This window comes from Brassica rapa, chromosome A07 (assembly GCF_000309985.2).
Source record: "Brassica rapa cultivar Chiifu-401-42 chromosome A07, CAAS_Brap_v3.01, whole genome shotgun sequence".
Taxonomy (NCBI): Eukaryota; Viridiplantae; Streptophyta; class Magnoliopsida; order Brassicales; family Brassicaceae; genus Brassica; species Brassica rapa.
The window spans coordinates 24,655,870-24,677,997 of record NC_024801.2 but is presented as its reverse complement, the minus strand read 5'-3'; the positions used below and the strand labels follow the sequence as shown (position 1 = coordinate 24,677,997).

Here is a 22,128-nt window from a genome sequence, read left to right as displayed (position 1 = left end):
AATTGTAAATTTTGTAATTTGTGAAGTTTAGAATCTCTTGTAATTTATCATGTCCAATGGTAAAACTCTTTTAAAGTTTTTAAGAAAGAAAGAAACAACAAAGAGAGAAAAAAGATAAGGAAAAAAGAGAAAGACACAAACACAAAAGGAGACAATAAGAAAAATACACTTTAGAGGTTCTTACCAATTCTAAAAACTCTATTTTAAGAATCTGGTTCTTAGCTTTTGTTTTTTTTTTTTTGGACATTTTTTTAAAGAACTTCTCCTTAAAAACTTTTATTGGAGGTGCTCTTAAATATCTTATTTAAGAATCGGTTTCTTATATTTCGCTATGAACTTTACCCCTTTACTTAGAAAATGATTAATCCTGGTCTCTTACCCCCGAAACTAAGCAGCTGCAAAATAAAATCCTCCAAATGCATGGCTCTCTTACTCTTTTTTTTTTGTCAGCGACTCTCTTATTCTTCAATGCCCATTCACAGCTTTTAAATTTAGCGGCAACGTAAGAAAGAACATGCGAGTATTCTCTTTATAATTTTACCTGGATTGAAAATGTGTATTTTGAGACATATTGATTATACTAGTTTTAAGCACTACATATTTGTTCTTGTACGTCATGTTTTCTAAATGTTTTGTCCAGTTGTTTCTCGTTCGACAAAAATGATAGTATATCATTGGTTCATCTGATTTTTTTTCATGTACTCATTTACATCCCTAATCCCATATTGACCACCCTAAAAACAAGCTTGGCTCGATCCAAAGGCATCAGCTATAAAAACTAAATTAACGGTGCATATATAGAAATTGATTAAGGTTGTTTGGGGGGAGAACAAGAAATACTTTTTCGTGTCAAAAAAAAAGAATAAAGATATATAGCCATAGAAATCAGTAGTCATAAATTTATTACACGAGACAGGTACAGACATGCAAATCCAAACTTACATCACACAAATTATGTTTATTTTGTTGAATCTCCTTCAAACATTAATTTATATATAGTAGCATACTAGCATACTATTCTTGGCATATGGTGATCATGCATGAGGAGCTACATTTATTTATATAAGTAGCATACTATTCTTGGCATAAGGTATCATGCATGATGCATGCAAGTAAAAGCTTCATATTTTTCAAAAGAAGGATTGTGCGTATTTGTGAAGTTTCCTCTCTAATTCATCAAACTTCACACCCACAACTCTGTCTACTTCTTGGCCTCTCTTCATGAATACAATCGCAGGCAAAGTATGAAGGTTGTACTCCATCCACACACTCTGCATTCAAGTAATTGTTATTTTACAACTCAAAGGCAACGTAAACTTTTGTTGACATATTTTCAATGATATTGTTCTTTAGACTTTGAGAAAGACGAGGAGGAAAGCAAACGGATTAATTAAGTATTACCATTAACACATCGACATCAATCTTCACGAACTCAACATCTGTGTACTTAGCCGCCAACTCTTCAACCTTCGGCTCAAGGGATTTACAAGGTCCACACCATTTGGCCGTGAACTCGATCACAAACTATATATATAAATACCAGAACTGGATATGCATTATTATATACTCAAATTAAGCCTAGTAAAAAGATCAGTTTCACTGGCTCAGCAGGTAGAGTGTCTCCAACTTATCAAGGAAAACCCCAGTTCAAACCTCCACCATTGCAGCACAAGAAATCTCAATAAAAAGTAGAAATAATCTATACGTTAGAACTTAGAAAGCGCATGAAATGATATATTACCAGCTTGTTGGTGTGCTTGAGACTGTTGAGCCGAGATTTCCACTGATTCTTGTTCTTGATTTCCACAATAAGGGGGATATTGACTTTGTAAGGAGAAATATGGGACTCGAAGCGAGGTGTCCATGGCCTCCTGGAAGGGAGGTCGGCCGTCACTGAATACCTCTGGTCTGGCGAAGAAACATTAGCACCCATTGTCTCGCTTTATCTCTATGTAGAAAGGAGCAAATAGTTTTGAGAAGAGTTGCTCTTTCACTTGGAGCATAAGGTGAGAGGAAGAGTTGGCTTTTATAACCTGAGATATTCTTATTGTGGACGACCTAGTGGCCTTAAACGGTCACCAATTTGTACACATTATACCTGTTGGCTGTAAGAGTACATGTCGTCGCACAAAACTATTCCAACAAAAGTATTTTTGGGAACCAACTTTAATAAATGATTAAGTCTCATTTTAAGATCAAGTTGTCTTAGTTGAGTTCTTGAAGACTCTAAATTTGTAATTGAAATTTTAAAGATGCTTACCAACTTTTTCTTTTAATAAACGGAGAATCTCAAACCAAAGTCTATACTAATTTCCATGATTTAATAAAACATCATTTTGTCTTTTAAATGTGTCTAGAAACTTTTATCTTCCAAGCCATAAGTAAAATGTAACCAATGATTCAATGAATTGCCAACAAAAAAAATCACAACGAATTGGTTGAAGCTTACCAGTTGCTAATTCATTTATTTTGTTGTTAACTCTATATTGATCGCATGTATTAACTATTAAATGTATCCTAGAATTAAAAAGTATACTATGCAAGCAGACAATAAATTCACGTGATATATATTTATTTAAAAGGCAAGTTTTAATTGTGATTAAGAAAAAATGCTGTCAAAAAAGTTGTGATGAAACAACATACACTAAAGATTCCACAAGTCCTTTTTCTTTCTCCCCAAGTGCTGCTAGTGCATAAAGTTTTATCTTTCTCTCCAAGTGCGACTTCTGTTTTTTTATACTCATAAATGGAGAAAAAGGGAGGCAGCAGTTGTTTTTGACCTTTTTACGGCCATGAATTTGTTTGAAAGGAAGGATTCCAAATCTCCATAATATATGATTCCCTACTTAGCCTATGATTTTAATTAGGTTATTTTTGGTTTTTGTTGGTGGATGAAAAACTTATTTTTTAATAATAATTTCTTGGTAGAAAGATAAAGTTTAAAGCAAACAGGAATATTAATTTAGTAATCATGAATCTATGATAAAACGGAAATATGTGTAGATGAAATGAATGATGGAATACATGTCGCAAAAAGGCAGACACAATATATGCATGATAGATTGTTTGCTTAATTCATATATGTTTTGGATCTGATATTCAATTTAATAGTAATAATATACTAATAGGTTCTTACGTAATTCAAATATGGTTTGTATTTAATAGTTAATTATTACTACTATAAACTAATTAACGATAATATATGCGAAACAATAAATCTTAGTTTTCGTTAGGCAGTACTTTGACAAAATATACAAATTAAAAAGTTGACAATAATTTGGTAGGAAAAAATATACAACCTTAATTTTTATCTGTTAGGATTTAAAATCATATGCACAATTTCGAAGAATAACTTTTAAAAGAAAATTATGTAAAATTGGTTTCTATTTTTATCTTCCAAATAGCAGTGCCAAATTCATCCCTTCTATTTTCAGATTATTTATGATGTATATTACTTAATTATACTCTCTCTCTTTTCAAAAAGTATATGTTGTAGAATTTTTACACATATTAAAAAGACATATGATATTTAATTACCAATACATTATTTTTTGTAATTAACCATTTTCGTAACTTTTAACCAATATATTTTGATAACTATAATTATATTTTTAAATTTACAATTTACTTTTAATTAATACATTAAAATGTAAAATATATCCTTTTAAAAGAGTTTTTTTTTTTTGAAAATATGGATATTTTCGAACGAAAAGAGTATTTAACAAGTAAATTATACAGATCAGTGGAACCTTGCCAGTTGCGGACAATCTTACGGATCGTGGTATGAAAATTGATACTCGATGTCAAATATGTAGTTTGGAAGATGAATCCTTAAATCATGTCCTATTTTCTTGTACCGTTGGGAGACAAACTTGGATAAATAGTTGTTTTCTTCATCCACCTAATGGCTTTGATTCTTCCTCAGTCTATTCCAACATTTTCTATGTTTTAAAGACAAGGAACAAACTCCTCATTCCTGAATACATTAAAAGAAGTGGCCCTTAGATCATATGGTTTATTTGGGAGAACCAAAAAAAATTTCTCTTTGAAGGAAAGATTTCCTTAGAATCCTCGTTTACTAAGACTATTTTTGAAGAAGTGGATCATTGGTTCTTCATCAAGAATGCTGATCTTCAAGCAAAAGCCATTGACCTTTCAAGAGAACAAAAAATTATCTTTGGTTGGAAACCTCTTCCAAAATCTTGGCTAAAATGTGATATAGCCAGGCCCATCTTTGGGCAAGTGTAAGTGGTGCTTATGCACAGGGTCCAAAGATATAGCTTCTGCTTGGGACAAAAATAATTTTCAGAGTGGAGCCTTTTGGATTCTCAGAAATAGTGATGAAAAAATTGTTATGAATGGTATGAGATCTTTTGTTGGAATCAATAGCAGGATTGAAGTATCTTTTGAAAGTTGGAGTTGGACTTTAGAGAGCATGAAGAATCTCCATTTTAATGCTATCATATTTGCTAGTGATGACCATGATCTTATTGGTGCAGTCTCCAAACCATCAGCTTGGCCTTCCCTTAAATTCTACTCCTCCCATTTGTTAGCTTGGCTGCAAGATATTGTTGACTCTGGAAAGTTCAATTTCATTCTCATCAACATATCATTGGTGCAAAGCTTATAGCTAGAAGTGTGATTTTATAGCTAGAAGTGTGATTAAGGAGGAACTTTTTCAATCTTATATTGCTGTTGGTTTTCCATCTTAGCTTAGTCACATTTTTGTTTAAGCTTTGATTGATGCTGTTCCTCGGTTTCTATTGAAACTAGCCTTGTAATCACCTTATATTTATTCGGTAATAGTGTTTAAAAAAAAGAAGTAAATTATACATGTGATATACATTCCCGTGTTCCATCCTTTATATCCATATATGCTTTCCTCTGTTTTTTAGTTTTTTCCTTCTCTAAATATCACTATGTGATTTCATTTGGTGTTAATTTTATTTCATGCGAGTGTCATGTTATCCATGTTTTTTAAAACTGATCATGTGTATAACTAAATTCATTTATATAATATGTTACTATTATGATTTATCTAATTCTATTTTTTTTTTCGTAATTATGTATTATATAATTTTTAAGCATTCAAATTATTATTTTTTTCTTTTTACACATTTATAATTTATTTAACAAAAATCAATGAAAATCCCAAATCAATATTTTTTTTCAAATCAATATTCAATTTGATTTTCAAAACAATTAAAATTATTTTATCCATTCATTTTTCACCAAGTCTTTGACAATATAAATATAAAAAAAGATCAAAAAGTAAGAAAAAGTAGATCTGAGGTGAGGAAAATGGGTCCGAGGAAAATCTCTCATAAAAAATATTTGAAAAAAATGATGAGAGACTACTTTACAATGTGTCATTCTATTAATGGCTTAACTTTATAATTATTTCAAAATTAACTATATATCAAATTATATTAATATTAAATGATAAGAAACTCTTATTAAGAGCACCCACAACCATAAGTCCTTAACAGAAAATCCTTAACAACACTTTTTAGAATATTTTATTATTTTTTCTTTTTTTTTATCTGAATTAAAAAAAAAAAGATTGGTTAATCGCAGGCTCCCACGCAACAGTGGAGTCCGCGCACAGTAAAGAGATTATCAGAAATGAGGTCCGTAAATGAGGACTGGAAGAGTCAATTGTGGCACAATCCTTAATAAAATAGGGGACCCACTAAATATCTTAATATTATTTTGCTAAAGATTTTGGCATAAAATCCGCTGTTGCGGTTGGTCTAAGAAACATGTTGACGCTGGTGCTCTAGCAATCTAGTTCAATATCTGGTAAAAACAGAAGGTAAAATAGATTATATAATCTAGTTCTTGTATATTACATAATAGATACATTGTCATAATAGTAATTATAAAACAACATCGATCATCTTCTTTTTGTTCCCAGCGACATTATTAAATCACTTCAGCTGTTTTTTGGAACTCATCTCAACATCAGAGAAACTCTTGTTATCCTCGAAATCTCCCATCTGTAAACCGACCTTGTACCGGTATCCACGAGCACAATACCAAAAGTAAACCAGATTAAACACACCCAAAACCGCGATCAGATAGTAGAAATAATCCAATTTTCCCGCGTTGAGATTTTTGTTCAGCCAATCAGGACGGTCATGACCACCGGAGAATCTATGAACCGTCGTCACTATCAAACTGCTAAGGTAATTCGAACCGGCGAAGGACAAAGAGAAGAGGGAGTTAGCAATGCTTCTCATGTGCTCCGGAAACTGACTGTTGAAGAACTCAATCTGTCCGATGATGTTAAACGCTTCGCATAGTCCCATCAGGATTAGCTGAGGAGAGAGCCAAAACACTGACATCGGGGTCATACCTGTCGGATCTCCGGCGTTGATGGAGCGTATGCGTCTCTTGCGCTCCACGAGCCCAGCAACGATCATGGAAAGGATAGCGAAAACGATGCCTGTCCCGATACGTTGGAGGAGTGTGATACCTGATTTATGGCCGGTGATGCGGCGGAGAAACGGGACTAAAACACGGTCGTATAAGGGAAGAAAGACGCCGATGGTGAGGAGAGAGATGACGGAGAGAGAACCGGCCGGAATCTCGAAGTTAGGACCCATATGTCGGTCCATTTTCAAAGCTTGAGAGACCGTGAACGTTCCTTGCTGTGACATTGCCGCGAGTGATATTATTCCGGCCGACCAAACAGGAACTATTCGGATCAAACACTTTACTTCCTCCACTTCTTGAATGCTGCATAGCCGCCACTTGTTGGCCGGAACTCCCTCGGGTGTTAGGTCGCCTTCTATTATCACCGCCGCTTTGTCTAGAAACCTGATTTTATGCAATTTCAGTTAGATAATAGTTTATGTGCTTTTTTAAAAACCAAAATTGTATTAAAACAGTACATATTGTTCTGAAAATAACACACTCGATTTTCATTTTTGTAAAAATAACAAATAATTTATATAGAACATATATTCAGTAAAAGAAACCATGCAGTAATTTATAAGTCAAAACCTAAATGAATAGAAAAAGTACCTGAATTGGTTACTATGGTGTAACTTGGATAACACGCTTTCTTTGACAGGAGGGTCATAGTAGGTCACAGTGCCGTCGTCTTCCTCAGGGAGTTTCATCTTTCGCTTCTTACGAGCTGCCACAACAACTTGAGCTATACCAGAGAATATACTTCCCTCAGGTTTAACGTATACGTAAAGCTTCATTCCGGCGAAAAACATAACAACCGCACATGCCATGAGTCCAGTGGGTACACTAAAGCCGATGACCCAGCTGACTTGGTCTTGGATATACACGACCACGGTCTGTGTAATAAGCAGAACTATAGTGAAAGTCATGTAATACCAGTTGAAGAAACTTGCTACTCCTTTAATCCCTTCCTCGGTTCGTTGGTCAAACTGGTCAACACCAAAAGGGATGCTACATGGTCTTATTCCTCCACTCCCTATGGAGAGGAAACCGAGACCTAATAGCAAAATCCCGAACTGAAGCTTGTTCGGACCGCCGCAACTGACTGGATCTTTGCTGTTGCATGTTGCTGGGTGGAGTTGAGGAAGCGATGCTGTGAGTGTCAATGTCACTAGTCCCTGTAGATTTAAAATGATTGATTATACATTACTATCAACTCATTATTCGGATGTAAAAGAAAAACCAACTCATTATTCGTTTTCAGACCGATTAATCATTAGTTATGATTATGTATACCTTGAAAGTGAATCGAATCGTTATTATAGTTAATCTTGAAAAGGCAAACAATAACTAACGTGGCATAGATTGAAGTTATGCAATCAGATACAAACAAAAGCTCCATTTGTTCATAAAACATAAATGTATTAAAATAAAAATTTATCTTAAAAAGATGTATGTTTTTTATACAAATTTGATTAGTTAATAATGGTAAATTATAAACTTCAAAAAATGTACTTTGAAATAATATTGGTTTAGAATTATAAGAAATTAGTAAATACAGAAAATAATGCATTTATTATCAAAATTTAATATGTTTTCTTAATATGTGTTTTTAAACAAGTTTTCTTATTATGAGTAAAACACAAAATATGCATATTTTAGAAATAAAGTGAGTAATTAATATATAGTTAACACTAATATTAATTAGGTTTGACTTCATTATGATTAAAAATGTATACTACTTTAATTGAGTACATGGAAAGAAAAACAATATTGTGAGATAGATTGAAGCTATAATATCAAATACAAACAACAATTTATTTAAGTTAACGCTAGTCTTAATTAGGTTTGACTGTATATTATTATAAGGTGACGAGCTGATCATGATGTAGAACCTAAAGGCATCATTATTGGTGTCCCTTAAATTGAGTCTTTAAGCGTAGAGTCCCTTAACTTTTAACTAAAAAAACTAAGGAACGGTCTTTAAATAAGGGACTTGAGAAAAATCTCTTAGCGTTTTTAGTTAAAAGTTAAGGGAACCTACATTTAAGAGCCTCAACCTAAGGGACACCAATAATGATACCTGATATAATAATTTGTTGTAATAATCCAAATATAGTAATACGAGTTGTCAATGGTAGTAGTTTAGGTTCCTTAGGTTAGATTACTATGAAAAAGGCAAAAAACAAAAGACAAAATAAGGAGAAGTTGAACAAGTAGATGCGCTCATAATGCTATAATAATGAATGAAAGAGACATTAGTAAAGTAACTATTTCATACGCTACGTTACGTCACTGTGATAGACCAAATCTACACATCTTTCAGTTAGCTATATCATTTGGAGATTCAATTATTGGACACTGCCATTATCAAATCGACCACTTGTACATTTTCGTCCTTTTCGACGCACTTCTCTTTTTCACGATAAAACTCTGTTGTATTACGTAACTCGTTAATGGAATGTGTAACCAAATAATCACAGTTTTTTTTTTTATCAAAACAACAATCAACGTTGTTTCCGTTAGAGAATATATTGTTTTTTCTTATAAAAAAAACTATGGGTGATATATAAAGTAAGCCCAAGTTACCGACAATAATTTATGTACCAACGAATGCTTTTCTTCATTTGATTCACATATTATCGTCCTCGATAGCTTCGTGGTCCCTCTATAATTTCATGCGTTTTCGTACAATACAGAGGCAATAAATAGGAACAGAAGACTGTACACAGACCTATATTTTGAGTTTTCATATTATAATTTTTGCTGAATATATATTAAATAAAGCTTGTCCTAACGTAGTTACCTTATCGCTTCCACGTGCGCGACGAAATTATGTGCCAAGTATCATGTATCTTCACCACATAACATCATATACTAGTATAGCTCATACGTAAGTGTGTGTTTGTAGACACATTAGTTTGTGTGACAATAGAATTTTCTACCTAGTTAGTATGTTAAGAGTCAATAATATGGTATTGTTAGTTACAAAAATTATTGTTAATTTGTAGACACCTTAGTTTATGATTTCAAGTAAATTAAAGAATTAAAACTAAGACTCACGAGGAGGGTGGCGAATGAGGCAAAAGCAATGGTTTTGAAACGGCCGACGTAAGCGTCTGAGATAAACGCGCCGACGAGAGGAGTGAGATTGGTGAAACCTGACCAAATGTTGATGACATTTGAAGCGTCGACTTGTTCTAAGTGGAACACTCTGGTTAGATACACCATGAAGTTTGACAACAACCCAATCGTTCCCAGTCTCTCAAGCGTTTCATTTCCTGTTTTAATCCATTTTATTTTTAAATTGTCAGAAAATAAACTAACAAACGTGATTATTAAAAATAATTATGTAACAATTTTCTTTCCGTTTCGACTTTCGATTATAAAGTAGTTAAATGGACGAGTGTCAAACATGATGAACCGACGGTTACGAGAATATAGTACGATATTTTGCTAAAATATAGTATGATATAGTTCTTTCGGAGAAAAGCTTAATTTCTTTTGCCCAAGTTACAAAAAAAAACTTAAATTTTTAATAATAGTTCTTGATCTGTTGTGGTTAAAAAAAAAATAGTTCTTGATCTGCTGAAAATATTATACGCCCATTCTTTGCTTCTCCTTTTTGCTTTAACTAACAGCAAATATGATAAATATATAATTCTTATTTCTTCTTCTGCCTATTATATGAAAGGATTTAGGAAAAAACGTGATCTTGAAACGGCTAATAATATATGTCAAGGTTCTATAGTTATATATATATATATATATATTCACTTATTTCTAGAATTATATGTGCAGTTATGGAGAAAAGGAGAGAGAGGTCAAGGATTAGGTTAACTTCAAATAAATTACGATCATGTATACCAAACAAGTTATACCTAAAATGAACGTGACGGCTCTCCAGCCTCCAGGCTTTTTCTCAACCTTCTCACCATCCGAAAAAGAATCCGACGTACTTTTAGGATTGTACGAGTTGACAGCATGCATCTCAGGCGACGGTTTTGTAGCTCTGGAGAAACTAGGGGACGATCGTGGCAACGAAGTACCATCCTTTGTATCTTTCAAACCCATTTTCGGAGACTACACTCAGAATGTTCTCTCTTTTTTTTTTGCACACACTCAGAATGTTCTCACTTCGATTTTAAGGGTGGAATTGTGAGATGCGATTCTCACTCTTGCAATATATAAACAAATCAAGGTAATCACATTAAGTGATTGATAAAGGTTGAGAGCGGGCACATTACTTGTACACTTTCTCTCCGTTAGAAGCTTTTATGAGTGTAATGTGCAAGTGTGCGTACATATATATATATAAGGGTGTGGGCGAATTTGAATGACGTTCGCCACTAGTAGCCTTCACGTGAGAAGTTGGAAAAAGAAAGCTATTTTAGTGCTATGTTTTTTTTCTTACATAGTACGTAATATTGTTGTTCCACGTATTGTGACCTTCCATATTTCATACATTTGTTGCGGTACAATACATATATTTCGAAGATGATTATACCGTACAGTAATTTTGATGGATGTGGTCCCGTATGGATGATGACACTTTCACGCATTTTTATGTATGATATCAATCATATATGGCATGATATATGGATGTGAGTATGACATTTTTTACCTAAAATTAATATGATATATCATAGCTAATATACCACTAAGTGAATAATTTTCATTAATTTTCTTAAATAAATGTTTGTGTGTTTTCCGATTAATCAGTTAAAAATTGCTTAATTTTCTTAACGTTTTGATACATAAACTTTTTAAATTCAAAGACAGAAATGAAAAAATGATAGACAAGACATCAAAAAATTATGCGCACTTAAATCCACATGCGGATCAAAATTTTGTTTTACTAACAAAATAATTTAAATTACATAAATGACCGAAAATTTTACAATTACAAACTCATAAGAACCCATCCCAACACTACAAGTCACATGCTAAACGATCAGTTTTAGTATTTAAAGTCTGTGGTAATACAATGAAAATAACAATCATCCAGGAATACGTCTAGATGTGTGGAAAAAGCGAAGATCATGACAGTCAAAATTAATCGTATGATACTCAACTCAAAATGAGAAAGACTCCCTCGCAAACCCTATATTAATTAGCAGAACACAACCTCATCATCCTGAAAGTAAATCCCACCTAATGCAGTGAGTATATCGTTGTGTTTTATGAACCATCACTATGACCTTTGAGACCGAAAGACTCCACAACCAGTGGACTTGGAATATCTATCTCCTCCAAAAGATCAATCCTCCGCATATTTATTATGTTTGAGTGTTATGTTTTATGTATGCAAAAAAGAATATATATTAACTTACAGTAATTTTGCATAACCAGAAATAAAATCAGTATTAAAAAACATTTACATATATTGAAGTTATAACTAATCTATGATATTTTTTTGTATTAGAGCTAGCCAAAAATTAGACTAATCTTGTAGAACTCAAATTGGATACGAACATAAAATCAGTGAGTGGAGACAGAAACTGATAGATAAGTTCGAAAAGATGAGGTAGGCTTTTTTCGCCTTTTAGGCAAATGCAAGTGCCTAACACTGTCGCATGCACGAGCCACACGATTTCTAAACAAGCCCGTTTTGTCGTTTCTTCAATTCTTCTTTATTAAACTTTTGTTTTCGACCATTTTAGTGGGTCCATACCAGAATTCACCGTTCGATTGTTGTGGTTATGATATTCTACACCGTTTGGTCATCTCATCTTATACGCGTCTTTCACCATTCTCCATGGTCAAAGGAATTGAGCCGTGGCCGCATAAGTGTTTGGACCGCGTTTCTCAATAAGCCGAATGATCAAAAGACGTAGCTGTATGTTATCGGTCACAATCGAATAACAAAAAATGTATATGGAGGTCGATAGATAACTCCAATTCCTAGAAAGCACGCTTTTTCTATTTTGCAGTTGATATGATCATATATACCGACTCTATTTAGTTGGAGAGAGAGATATGATATGATATGATATTCTCTTGTAAAGTATACCATATTTAATAAACAGAGCATGTTAAATGCGGGAATACAATTCTAAACCTGTTGGAAGAAACATTATTGTTAAACACTTCTATATGGATATAACTGCCGTATGTTGTAGGAATATATTTGCACCTACAAAATATATAATCTGTCATATATATTAGTGATACTGCAAAGCTAAATTCAAAAAAATATTCTCATTATTGGATTGATACTATATGTGGTTTTGTTTATATTATGCTAAGTTAAGAGACGGGTTTCGGTAGAAATGAATCTGGTTTCATTAAAACAAAATGAATCTGGCAACAAAAATTAAACCGAAGCTGGAAATATTGATGTAATAGTCGAAATTGATTTACTTTTTCATTTGTTAAGCTTCTATAGTTTCGTTGAAAAGGCTTGTGTAATCGTGATAAAATTGATTTGTTAGTCGACAATGATTGAGATAAAGGTTTACTTTCTAAAAATCTCATCAACTAGCATGTGTGTCTTTGATTTCATTCTTCCACTATTTTAGTTATTGATTGATAAAAATTTCAAGAGTTTGAAATTCTGAGATTCTACTGTTATTGGTTAACTGTGAAAGTTTTTGTTCTAATTGATAAAGTTGTCAAGACTGATCTTCCGAAGAGTGCGATTAGAGGTAGCTAGTGCTTGCGGCTATATCTCCTTTTGGATAATTCAGTGGTAAAATGATAACAAATAACACTAAGCACATATACATTTAAGGGTTATCATAAATCTGTGTTTCATTTTTTTCTGCGTGGGATGTATGTCTTCAAGTTTGTGATGAACTCATTAGGCCTAAGCCACGTTACGATATGAAATATATTAGGTTAGAACAAAAGTTATGAAAAAAAGCTGAGAGTTGAAGATTCTACGAAGGGGAAATATTCTGTAACTTTCGGAAGGCAGGGCTGTAATAAGCTATAAGAGCAATCAATAAAGCACCTTCCTTGACTTGTATTCTGTTTCAAGTGTGTACAAGACAATGATAAGGATTGGTCGACCACCGTATTTGCATTCCCATTTACACTCTTATTATTTTCAAATTCTACATTTAATACACTGATCACATCATATTAATTTTAGTATGGCATTTTCTTCTGTTTTGAACAGTTATTCTTTATAGCAATTTAAGCGCCTTAGAATGTTATAAACTTTAATGGCTATCATTTGATTTTGTTATCGTCGTGGAATTGTGGGTCTTCTCGTGCTGATATTAATCAAACGAGCTGGCAAGAGACATGTGACTTTTGAGAAAAGTATTTTTTTTTTCCTTCTCTTTTAACTAACCGATATGTTGTAAAGTTTTTTCATAATATTATTAGTCATACTTTCCAGTTTTCACTCTGAAGTTATTTCTTAATCTTAGGATTTATGTAGTATTTAATTGATGAACAAAACCAGAGCTACAAACACGTGAACTGCAAAAGAAGATAAACAACACGAAGGACATGGTTGATCTTCATCTAACTGCCCACCGAGTTTTGAATATTCCACCATCTTTTGTTTCTGCCGAATCTCCAATTATTGATAAAGTAAGAGCATGATTAATAGAGGTTTTTAGGGTGGAATTCTAATCATGCTCCGTTTTTAGTTAGAATGAATCCTGGATTGCTAGTATAATAAAATAAGCACAACTTTAAGAAAATGAATTTGCGAGCATTGGTGAAATATAATAAAAATTTGAAGTTGATAAAAACTGAAACAAAAAAAAACTCAATATGCAATGAAATCTTACGACATGTTAAAAGTTGACATCCGAAATCTGAAAATGTGTGTTTTAAAGAAAACTCGTTTCTATCTTATTCAGAAATTACCTCAGAATAACTAGGAAGTCTTCCAAAATTTTAGAAATCCTAAGAAACAAATTGTGGTATTATATTTTTTTGGAGAACCAAGTTTTTAAAAATATTTTAGGATATTCCTAAATTTGAAACATGTAAGATTATTAAATTGTTTAAAAATGTGTTAGTAAAATATTATGAGAGCATTTTTATTAAGGGTGTCCCATCGAATTTTTTAAAATATAATAAAAATAAGTTATTATAAACCTATTGGATTGGAAAATCTCAAAATATTTAAGATATTTTAGTGTGGAGTTCTCATCATTTTAAAATACTCATAATTAATATTATTATTTTATATATTTACACCTACATATGTATTGAAAATCCATGTCAGTAACTCTTATTGAAAGTGCTCTGACTCACAAATCACAAGCTGTGGTATTTGTTTAGAATTGAAAAAAAACAAGCTCTGTTTTTTTTTATTAAAAAAACGGGTTAATCCATAATTTAGGATATTCATGAAACATGTCAGATTCTGACATTTTTTAAAAACACGCGTTAGTAAAATGCCATGAGTCACAATTCAGAATCCAAATGAGCGCCAGTATAATCAAAATTATTACATGTTTCTATAACGATATCTTTGGGCACAGCACAAGAAGAAAATGAGATTAAGAGTGCTTAAAGCAGCAATAAAGTAATAAAAATAATCTAACTTGCCTGTATCAATATCATCCGTGAGCCAACTCTGTCTTCCTCCACGGGCAGTCACACTGTGAACAGTGCTCACCGTCGCACTGCTTAGGTAACTAGCAAAAGACATACCTAAGTAAAGCAACGAGTTCCCAATGCTTCTCATATTGCCTGGAACTTGTTTGTTGAAGAACTCGGTAAGACCAACAATGGTGAAGACTTCATAAAATCCCATTAGTACTTGTTGCGGGGCTAGCCAGAAAACCGACCTGCTTACCCCTGCACGGGATAAATCTCTTCTCTCTCGTTCCAAAATACCCGATATAATCATCGTCAATATGGAGAAAAAGTTCCCAATCCCAACTTTTTGGAGTAAAGAAATGCCTCCTTCTTGTTTTGTAATGTATTCAATGTGTCGGACAAGAACGGTTTCATAGAAGGGAAGCCATATGCCTATGGTTAAGAGGGATATTACGGTTATAGAAGCAGGAGGGATTAGGTAAGAAGAACCGAGAAATCGAAGGTCCATTTTAAGTGCTTGTGAGACCGTGAAGGTGTGTTGTTGGTTCATAGCCAAGAATCCTATAATACTCGAGGCAAATATTGGAATTATGCTTATTATAGACTTTATGTCTTCTATCTGTCTCATGGTGCAAATTTTCCACTCCTCATTTCTAGCTTCATCGTTGTTCATCACTATCACAGCTTTGTTCAAGAATCTGTAACCAAAGAAAAAAAAAATGTTCGGTAACAACATTTATTTACATATGTAAAATAGATGCTTGTGCCAAAGTTTATATTGAAAATTTAAAACAACATTTACTTTAAATCTACAAGGAAAAAATGTTAATAGAACAATGAATTTTACCTGAATTGATCAGTGAGCACCAGTTTATTTGATTGCGAACTTGTCTCTAGTAACGGTCGATAATGTTCAATCTCAGATGGAGGCTGTGCATTACGTTTCTTATAAGCATCCACGAGAACCTTGAAGATCCCAGAGATCACACTTCCTTCGGGTCTAATAAATACATAAAACCGAACTCCCACAAAAAGCAGAACAAGTGCAAACAAATTGAGAGCGGTCGGGATAGCGAATCCAAGGGCCCAGCTAATGTTGTTCTGTAAGTACAACACTAGAGTCATTGATATTAACTGGACTATTGTATGAGTTGTATAGTACCAGCTGAAGAAACTTCTACTTCCTTCCCTTCCTTCTTCAGTCGAATCGTCAAACTGGTCGAGACTAAAAGGAATACTGCACGAGCGGATTCCTCCTGTTCCGACTGATAACAAGAACAGTCCTGAGAGTAAAACGTATAATTGTTGATCGCTATAGCGAACACACGTTCCGGTGATTTGGTCGGTAGTGCAAGGTGGTGGTCGTAGACTAGGGATCAGAGAAGTTAAAGTCAAAACCAACATGCCCTGTTGAAAGTTTAAGACTCTTGTCGGTTTCCAAAATCATGAAGACCAAGTGTGGACCCAAAGGTTACAATTTATTCATGTTTTAGGATACTGCTCAATTGTCGAACAAAAAAAAAGAAGATATTGCTCAATTTGAAACATGTTAGTTTCCATTTGCCGTTACATTTGTTTTTTTTAATTGATAATATATTAAGAATAAATTTATCAAGTGTGAACGCAAATTCTACATGCAAACAGAAAGCCTCTCTTGCCTACGTTTGGCATTTGCTACTTTTGTAAACCAGTGAATCAGGATGGTCTATTGGTGTGTGATCGACAAGAACAATGTAATCGCAAATGAACATGCAAGGATATAATCGATTACAGATCTCATCAATCGAATATAAAGAAAATAAGAAAATGTTTTACCAGCAACTCGGAGATGGAACCAAAAACAATGGTTACAAATTTTCCGGTGCATGAGTCGGAGATGAAAGCTCCAATGATTGGAGCGAAATTGGTGAGAGCAGACCAAGTATTGATTAAAGCAGCAGCTTGGACTTGATCCATATGATATTCTCGTACCATATACACCATGAAATTCGACGTCAATCCAAATGAAGCAAGCCTCTCCAATGTCTCATTGGCTGCACCATCAAAATAGATTTGATCTATGATTTACCAAAAGCCAGAAAATCAAAAACACAAATGACAGTGATTATAGTTAATTACCTAATATGTAAGGCATAGCTTTCCAACCGAGAGGCTTCCTTCGTCTCATCGTTGAATCCGAGGAAACTGTCCCTTCTTCATCCATTTTTTTTTGTGTTTTCTTCTAGGTAAATAGTCTCTTGGATTTTAGTTTGAAGCAAATGAAGTCTTTTTTTTCTTTTGACAAACAGATGAAGTGTTATATGGAACAACAGAAAATAAATGTACATAATCTCAACATTTAATAGCAGAAGATTTCCTCTGTATATGACAACTGGTGAGAGATAAAAAGGCTTGCATAAATTTTTTTCCAAAACCACGTAACCGTTTAAAATTAAGATTTTTATACGTGTCAATCAAATATAACATGGTCAGTAAAATTAATCAGGCTATGTGTGACATAAGATAAAAAATATAAATATTTTGAAAATATATTTAGAAAAAGAAAGAAGAAATATTTTCAAAATATTTAAATGATAAATATTATGCTATTCATCTATACAATAGGCCTGGGCATTCGGGTCGTCGGGTCGGATTCGGGTCGGGTCCTTTCGGGTCCGGGTCTTTCGGGTCTAAGAGTTTAGGACCCGATAGGGTAATTTCAAATTTTCGGTTCCGGGTCGGTTCGGGTCGTGCCGGGTCCGGGTCGGGTCGGGTCTTAGATAGTTAGACCCATTCGGGTAATTAGAATTTATCGGTTCGGATTCGGTTCGGTTTCGGGTCGGGTTCGGTTCGGGTTCGATCTAAAAAAGACCTAAAAATACAAAAAAATATCTGAAAATATTTATATATATCCGAAAATATTCAAAATTTTATTCAAAATTTGTGTTTTTATTATATTAAAATGTGTATATATACTAAACTATGCGAAATACAACAACAATTTGTTGTCTCCTAGTGGTTGACCCCCATATTCTCTAGACAAATAACCCGTCTTCGAATACCCCTTAATGCATTTTATTTAATTTACATTATTAATTCGGGTACCCATCGGGTTTCGGGTTCGGGTCGGGTCGGGTCCAAGACCCGCGGGTGCTCTACAACAAGACCCGATAGGGTAATTTGATCGGGTCGGTTCCTACCCGAACCGGGTTTTTTCGGATCGGTTTCGGGTCGGGTCTTCGGGTCCGGGTAAAATGCCCAGGCCTACTATACAATATGATTGATGTGCGAGACAAGCTATGTTGAAAATATTTGCCTTCATTGCTGGATCAGCCCCTGTACGTGACACGATACGAAAAGTAAAACCGGGCTTTTGATGGGCAGAAATCGACCTTGGAATACAACAAGAGTCATTAGTCATTAATCATTATTATGCATGGTTTTTGCTTGGGCTGAGTTATCAGTACATCGATATTAGACCGTAACTTCTTGATTAGGCTGCCGTGAACTAGCCCATAGTAGTTGGACATGGGCCCTAAGGCAACTCAACTTTTCTACGGACTACGACGACTAAAATGCATTATAAAATCTTACGTGGCAGCAATCATCGAAAAATGGCATATCCCAGCCTAAATTTTACTCGTCCTGCTTTTTTCTTCTTAAACTTTATAATAATACATGTTTTATACTGGACTAAACAAAAATTCAAAAATACCATATAAACTTTATGTGTCGTACATTTTTATTATTCTCGAACTTTATAATTGTGCATATTCCATATTGAACTAATCAAAAATTCAAAAATACTATGAACTCTCAAAATCATACTTATATATATAACCGTCAAAAGTGTTAATCATTCGATAATTTATCAAAGCGACATAATTTTGGATGAATTCTGTAAAATTAAAAATTTAAGAATACTATATAAACTTTCACAATCGTGATTATATATATATTGACCGTCAAAAATATTAATCATTCGTTAATTTATCAAAACGATGAATTCTAAAATTAAAAATTTAATTTTTGGAAAGTTTGAACTCTCACACTCGTGGACAAGTAAGAAAAGATTAACTGCTAGACCAAGACCAAAATAATTTTCTTGTATATATTGTGTGAACATTAACTTTATATAAGTTTTAGTTTGATCAAATAAATGTTATCAAATTTTTATTGTTTCAGTTTTATCAAATAAATCTATAATTATTATGTTTTAAATTTAACTTTTAAAATCATTATTTTATAAACTTAAATTTATTATTATTAATATTGATATTTACTTTACACTTGTTTACATGTGTGAAAATTCGAATGTCCCAAAAATATTAATTTTTAATTTTAAAAAATGTATCTAAATGACACCGTTTTGATAAATTAATGGATGATTAACATCTTTGACGGTCAATATATGTAAGAAAATTTTTTGAGAATCATGTAGTATTTTTAAATTTCTAATTTTACAGAATTTATCTAAAATGATTTTGTTTTGATAAATTAACTGATGACTAATACTTTAACATACATATATATATAAGCACAATTTTGAGAATTCATGTAGTATTTTTGAAATTTTTTTTAGTTCAGTACGAAATATGCATTATTATAAAGTTCATGAATGAAAAGATACAATGTATAAAATTCATGTAGTATTTTAAATTTTATTTAATTCAGGATGAAATACACACTAATATAAAGTTCAAAACTGAAAAGATATGACACATAGTTAAAATAGATTTTTTTCCGCAATCTTCTTTTCGGCGGCAATCTTCGAAATGATAATAACACTTCAATATATACTTATTGGGTGCAAATGTTAAGTACACTTTCAAAAGATACAAAAAAAACTTAAATTTCTGAGTGCAAATGCTAAGAACACTATTAATAGATATCAAAATACATTACCCAAAAAGATAGCTTTTATTGCGGTCGACTCATGCTGCATTTTAATATGTTTTTGAATACGCAATGTTTAGTCAGTGTTCTTTTTTTTTCAAATTAGAAAATTCATATTTACTTGTAGTTTTTCAAACAGTTTTTAGTTTTTGTAAAAACCATTTTTATACCAATCAAGATTTTGAGAAAATAGATTCCCTAAAACATAGAAAAAATCAGATTTTGTAGTTAATTACCTGTTTTCAAGCAAAAACCAAAAGACACATTTTTTGGTTTTTAACAATGTACGTGGGTTTTGTATTTTTTTGTCATTAGTGGTTTTTTATTTTTTATTTTTTATTTATTATTAAGGTATTTGTACATTTATGTATTAATATAATAAAATTAATAATAAAATATTAGTGATAAAATAGTAAGTAATTCCAGATCACTAAAGCTAAATACTTTTTTACATCTAAAACCTAATATGAAAATATAAAAAATTAAAATAAAATATTTATTTTTAGTTTCAAAAATAAACCAATCTGCATATTTTTATTGATAATATACAGATCCTTAATTTTTTATTTATTGATTTCGTATTGTCACATGTATTAAAACTAATTTACTTATAAATCATATTTTGAAAATGATTAGATGAATAATAAATCAAACTCGGAAGAACAAAATATTTACGGAATAATCAAATAACTAATATCTAAAAATCAAAATCAATATTCCCATCAAAAGACTAATATCCAAAACAAAATATTGCCAATGTATTATACATTTATTACACTGTAATTTTTATTTAATAATCTAGCCAATACTTTGTATGTTTTAATTTTCGAACTACATAAATTTTATGCATTTTATCATATTATTTTAAAATATAAATATTTTGATTATGTTAATATAAAATCAATTATTCATTGTCTATAATTAAATACACTTTAAAAGTCAAGATATTTATATTTATTTTGTTATTTTAAAAGCAAAAAAGCAAAAACTAAAAACTAAAATCTAAAATCACGATTCATGTTTTCCAAAAAACTAAAATTTACTGCAAAATCAAAAAACAAAAATTCAAAATCTAAAATCTAAAAACCAAAAACTAAAAACCAAAATCCAAAATCTAGAAACTAACTTAACAATCACCACCTTAATCATCACCTGTAATATAGTGCTTGGTAATAATTTCCTTTTTGTTTAAAAGTTAAGCTGTAAAATGTACACGTCTGAAGACTAATCATGTTTCGTTTTAGTTGATGTTTAAATTTTTTGTACAAAAATTAAAAAATATAATTTTTTATATCATTTCTTTTGATTACATAAAAGTACTATAAAAAAATTATTTTAACCACTAAAAATATGATATTTTGTAATTGGTCATAAATTTCAAATGACATTAAATTTTATTTAGAATAGTAAAACATCATTTATTTTGAAATAATACAAAAGTTCCTTAAACACCAAATAAATTGAAACAGAAGGAATATTAAAGAATACTCCATCTGTGTTTATAAAAAATGTTTTTAACACTTTTTACTATACAATTACTACAAGTATTATTTTAAAATTTTGATATAATTTATATTTACTTTAAGTTTAATACTAATTATAAAATGAATTAATTTTATAATAAATTTATTTGATTCAAATTTATTGAATAGATTCAATTAATAAAAACATAAATCATTCTAGTACTTTCTTAATTTGTGTAACAATGTCAAAATGACATTTTTTACAAAACGGAAAAGGTATTAGATTGTAGTTCTATGAGATTTTGTTTTGCTTATCATATCCATAAGAGTACAGTGCATCTGCAAAAACTAATACAAGAGAGGTTGGCAAATTGATGATTTGTTATGTACAAACTGAAATTGTTATAGTATAATATTTAACTAAACCGAAAGCTACATCTAGAGATTCGGCCTAATTTGTAAGGCCTTTAACACTATTAGAAAGTGACAAACACAAAGAGATAAGTGTGAGAGTTTCAAGATAGTAATGTTGACTCGTTATACCACATTCTTGACCTTTATACGTACTTTTCTGTTATATAGTATTTTCTTTTAGTTATGTTACTAGGTGATAAGATCAAATAATACATGAACTGTAGATGGGTTTTAATTGGTAATAAGTTATAACTGCTTTACCTCCTAAGGTTAACTGGAAGAAAGTGGTCTGGTTTAAATTCGCAGTCCCTAAGCATGCGTTTCACTTCTGGATTTGCAACCTGGATCGTCTCCCACTCAAGACCAGGATGGCTCTATGGAACCCAGCTATCGACCCATCTTGCTCTCTTTGCGGTCAATCGGCTGAGACTAGAGATCACCTGTTCCT

General features: G+C 32.0%; 3 protein-coding genes and 1 long non-coding RNA gene across 4 annotated transcripts; all 4 read right to left on the bottom strand.

Moving 5' to 3' along the window:
- Positions 1 to 772: 772 nt before the first annotated feature.
- On the bottom strand, positions 773 to 5,456 carry LOC103831533 (thioredoxin H8). The gene is made up of 3 exons (XM_009107415.3): positions 1,742 to 5,456; positions 1,402 to 1,524; positions 773 to 1,271 (listed from the first exon to the last, which is right to left on the bottom strand). The coding sequence occupies exons 1-3, from the start codon at positions 1,931 to 1,933 to the stop codon at positions 1,131 to 1,133; spliced, it is 456 nt and encodes a 151-aa protein (XP_009105663.1). The 5' UTR covers positions 1,934 to 5,456; the 3' UTR covers positions 773 to 1,130.
- Positions 5,457 to 5,796: 340 nt separating this feature from the next.
- Positions 5,797 to 10,707, bottom strand: LOC103831529 (protein NRT1/ PTR FAMILY 2.13). Its single transcript, XM_009107411.3, has 4 exons — positions 10,299 to 10,707; positions 9,481 to 9,698; positions 7,030 to 7,595; positions 5,797 to 6,822 (listed from the first exon to the last, which is right to left on the bottom strand). Exons 1-4 carry the CDS (start codon positions 10,489 to 10,491, stop codon positions 5,931 to 5,933), a joined length of 1,869 nt encoding a protein of 622 aa, XP_009105659.1. The 5' UTR covers positions 10,492 to 10,707; the 3' UTR covers positions 5,797 to 5,930.
- LOC103831528 lies at positions 8,940 to 9,474 on the bottom strand. Its single transcript, XR_625878.2, has 2 exons — positions 9,224 to 9,474; positions 8,940 to 9,151 (listed from the first exon to the last, which is right to left on the bottom strand). It is a non-coding gene; the product is annotated as an uncharacterized LOC103831528 (long non-coding RNA).
- A 2,202-nt stretch (positions 10,708 to 12,909) lies between the features above and the next one.
- On the bottom strand, positions 12,910 to 20,425 carry LOC103831527 (putative protein NRT1/ PTR FAMILY 2.14). The gene is made up of 5 exons (XM_009107410.2): positions 18,176 to 20,425; positions 17,047 to 17,521; positions 16,744 to 16,961; positions 15,776 to 16,335; positions 12,910 to 15,626 (listed from the first exon to the last, which is right to left on the bottom strand). Exons 2-5 carry the CDS (start codon positions 17,129 to 17,131, stop codon positions 14,834 to 14,836), a joined length of 1,656 nt encoding a protein of 551 aa, XP_009105658.1. The 5' UTR covers positions 17,132 to 17,521; positions 18,176 to 20,425; the 3' UTR covers positions 12,910 to 14,833.
- Positions 20,426 to 22,128: the final 1,703 nt, after the last annotated feature.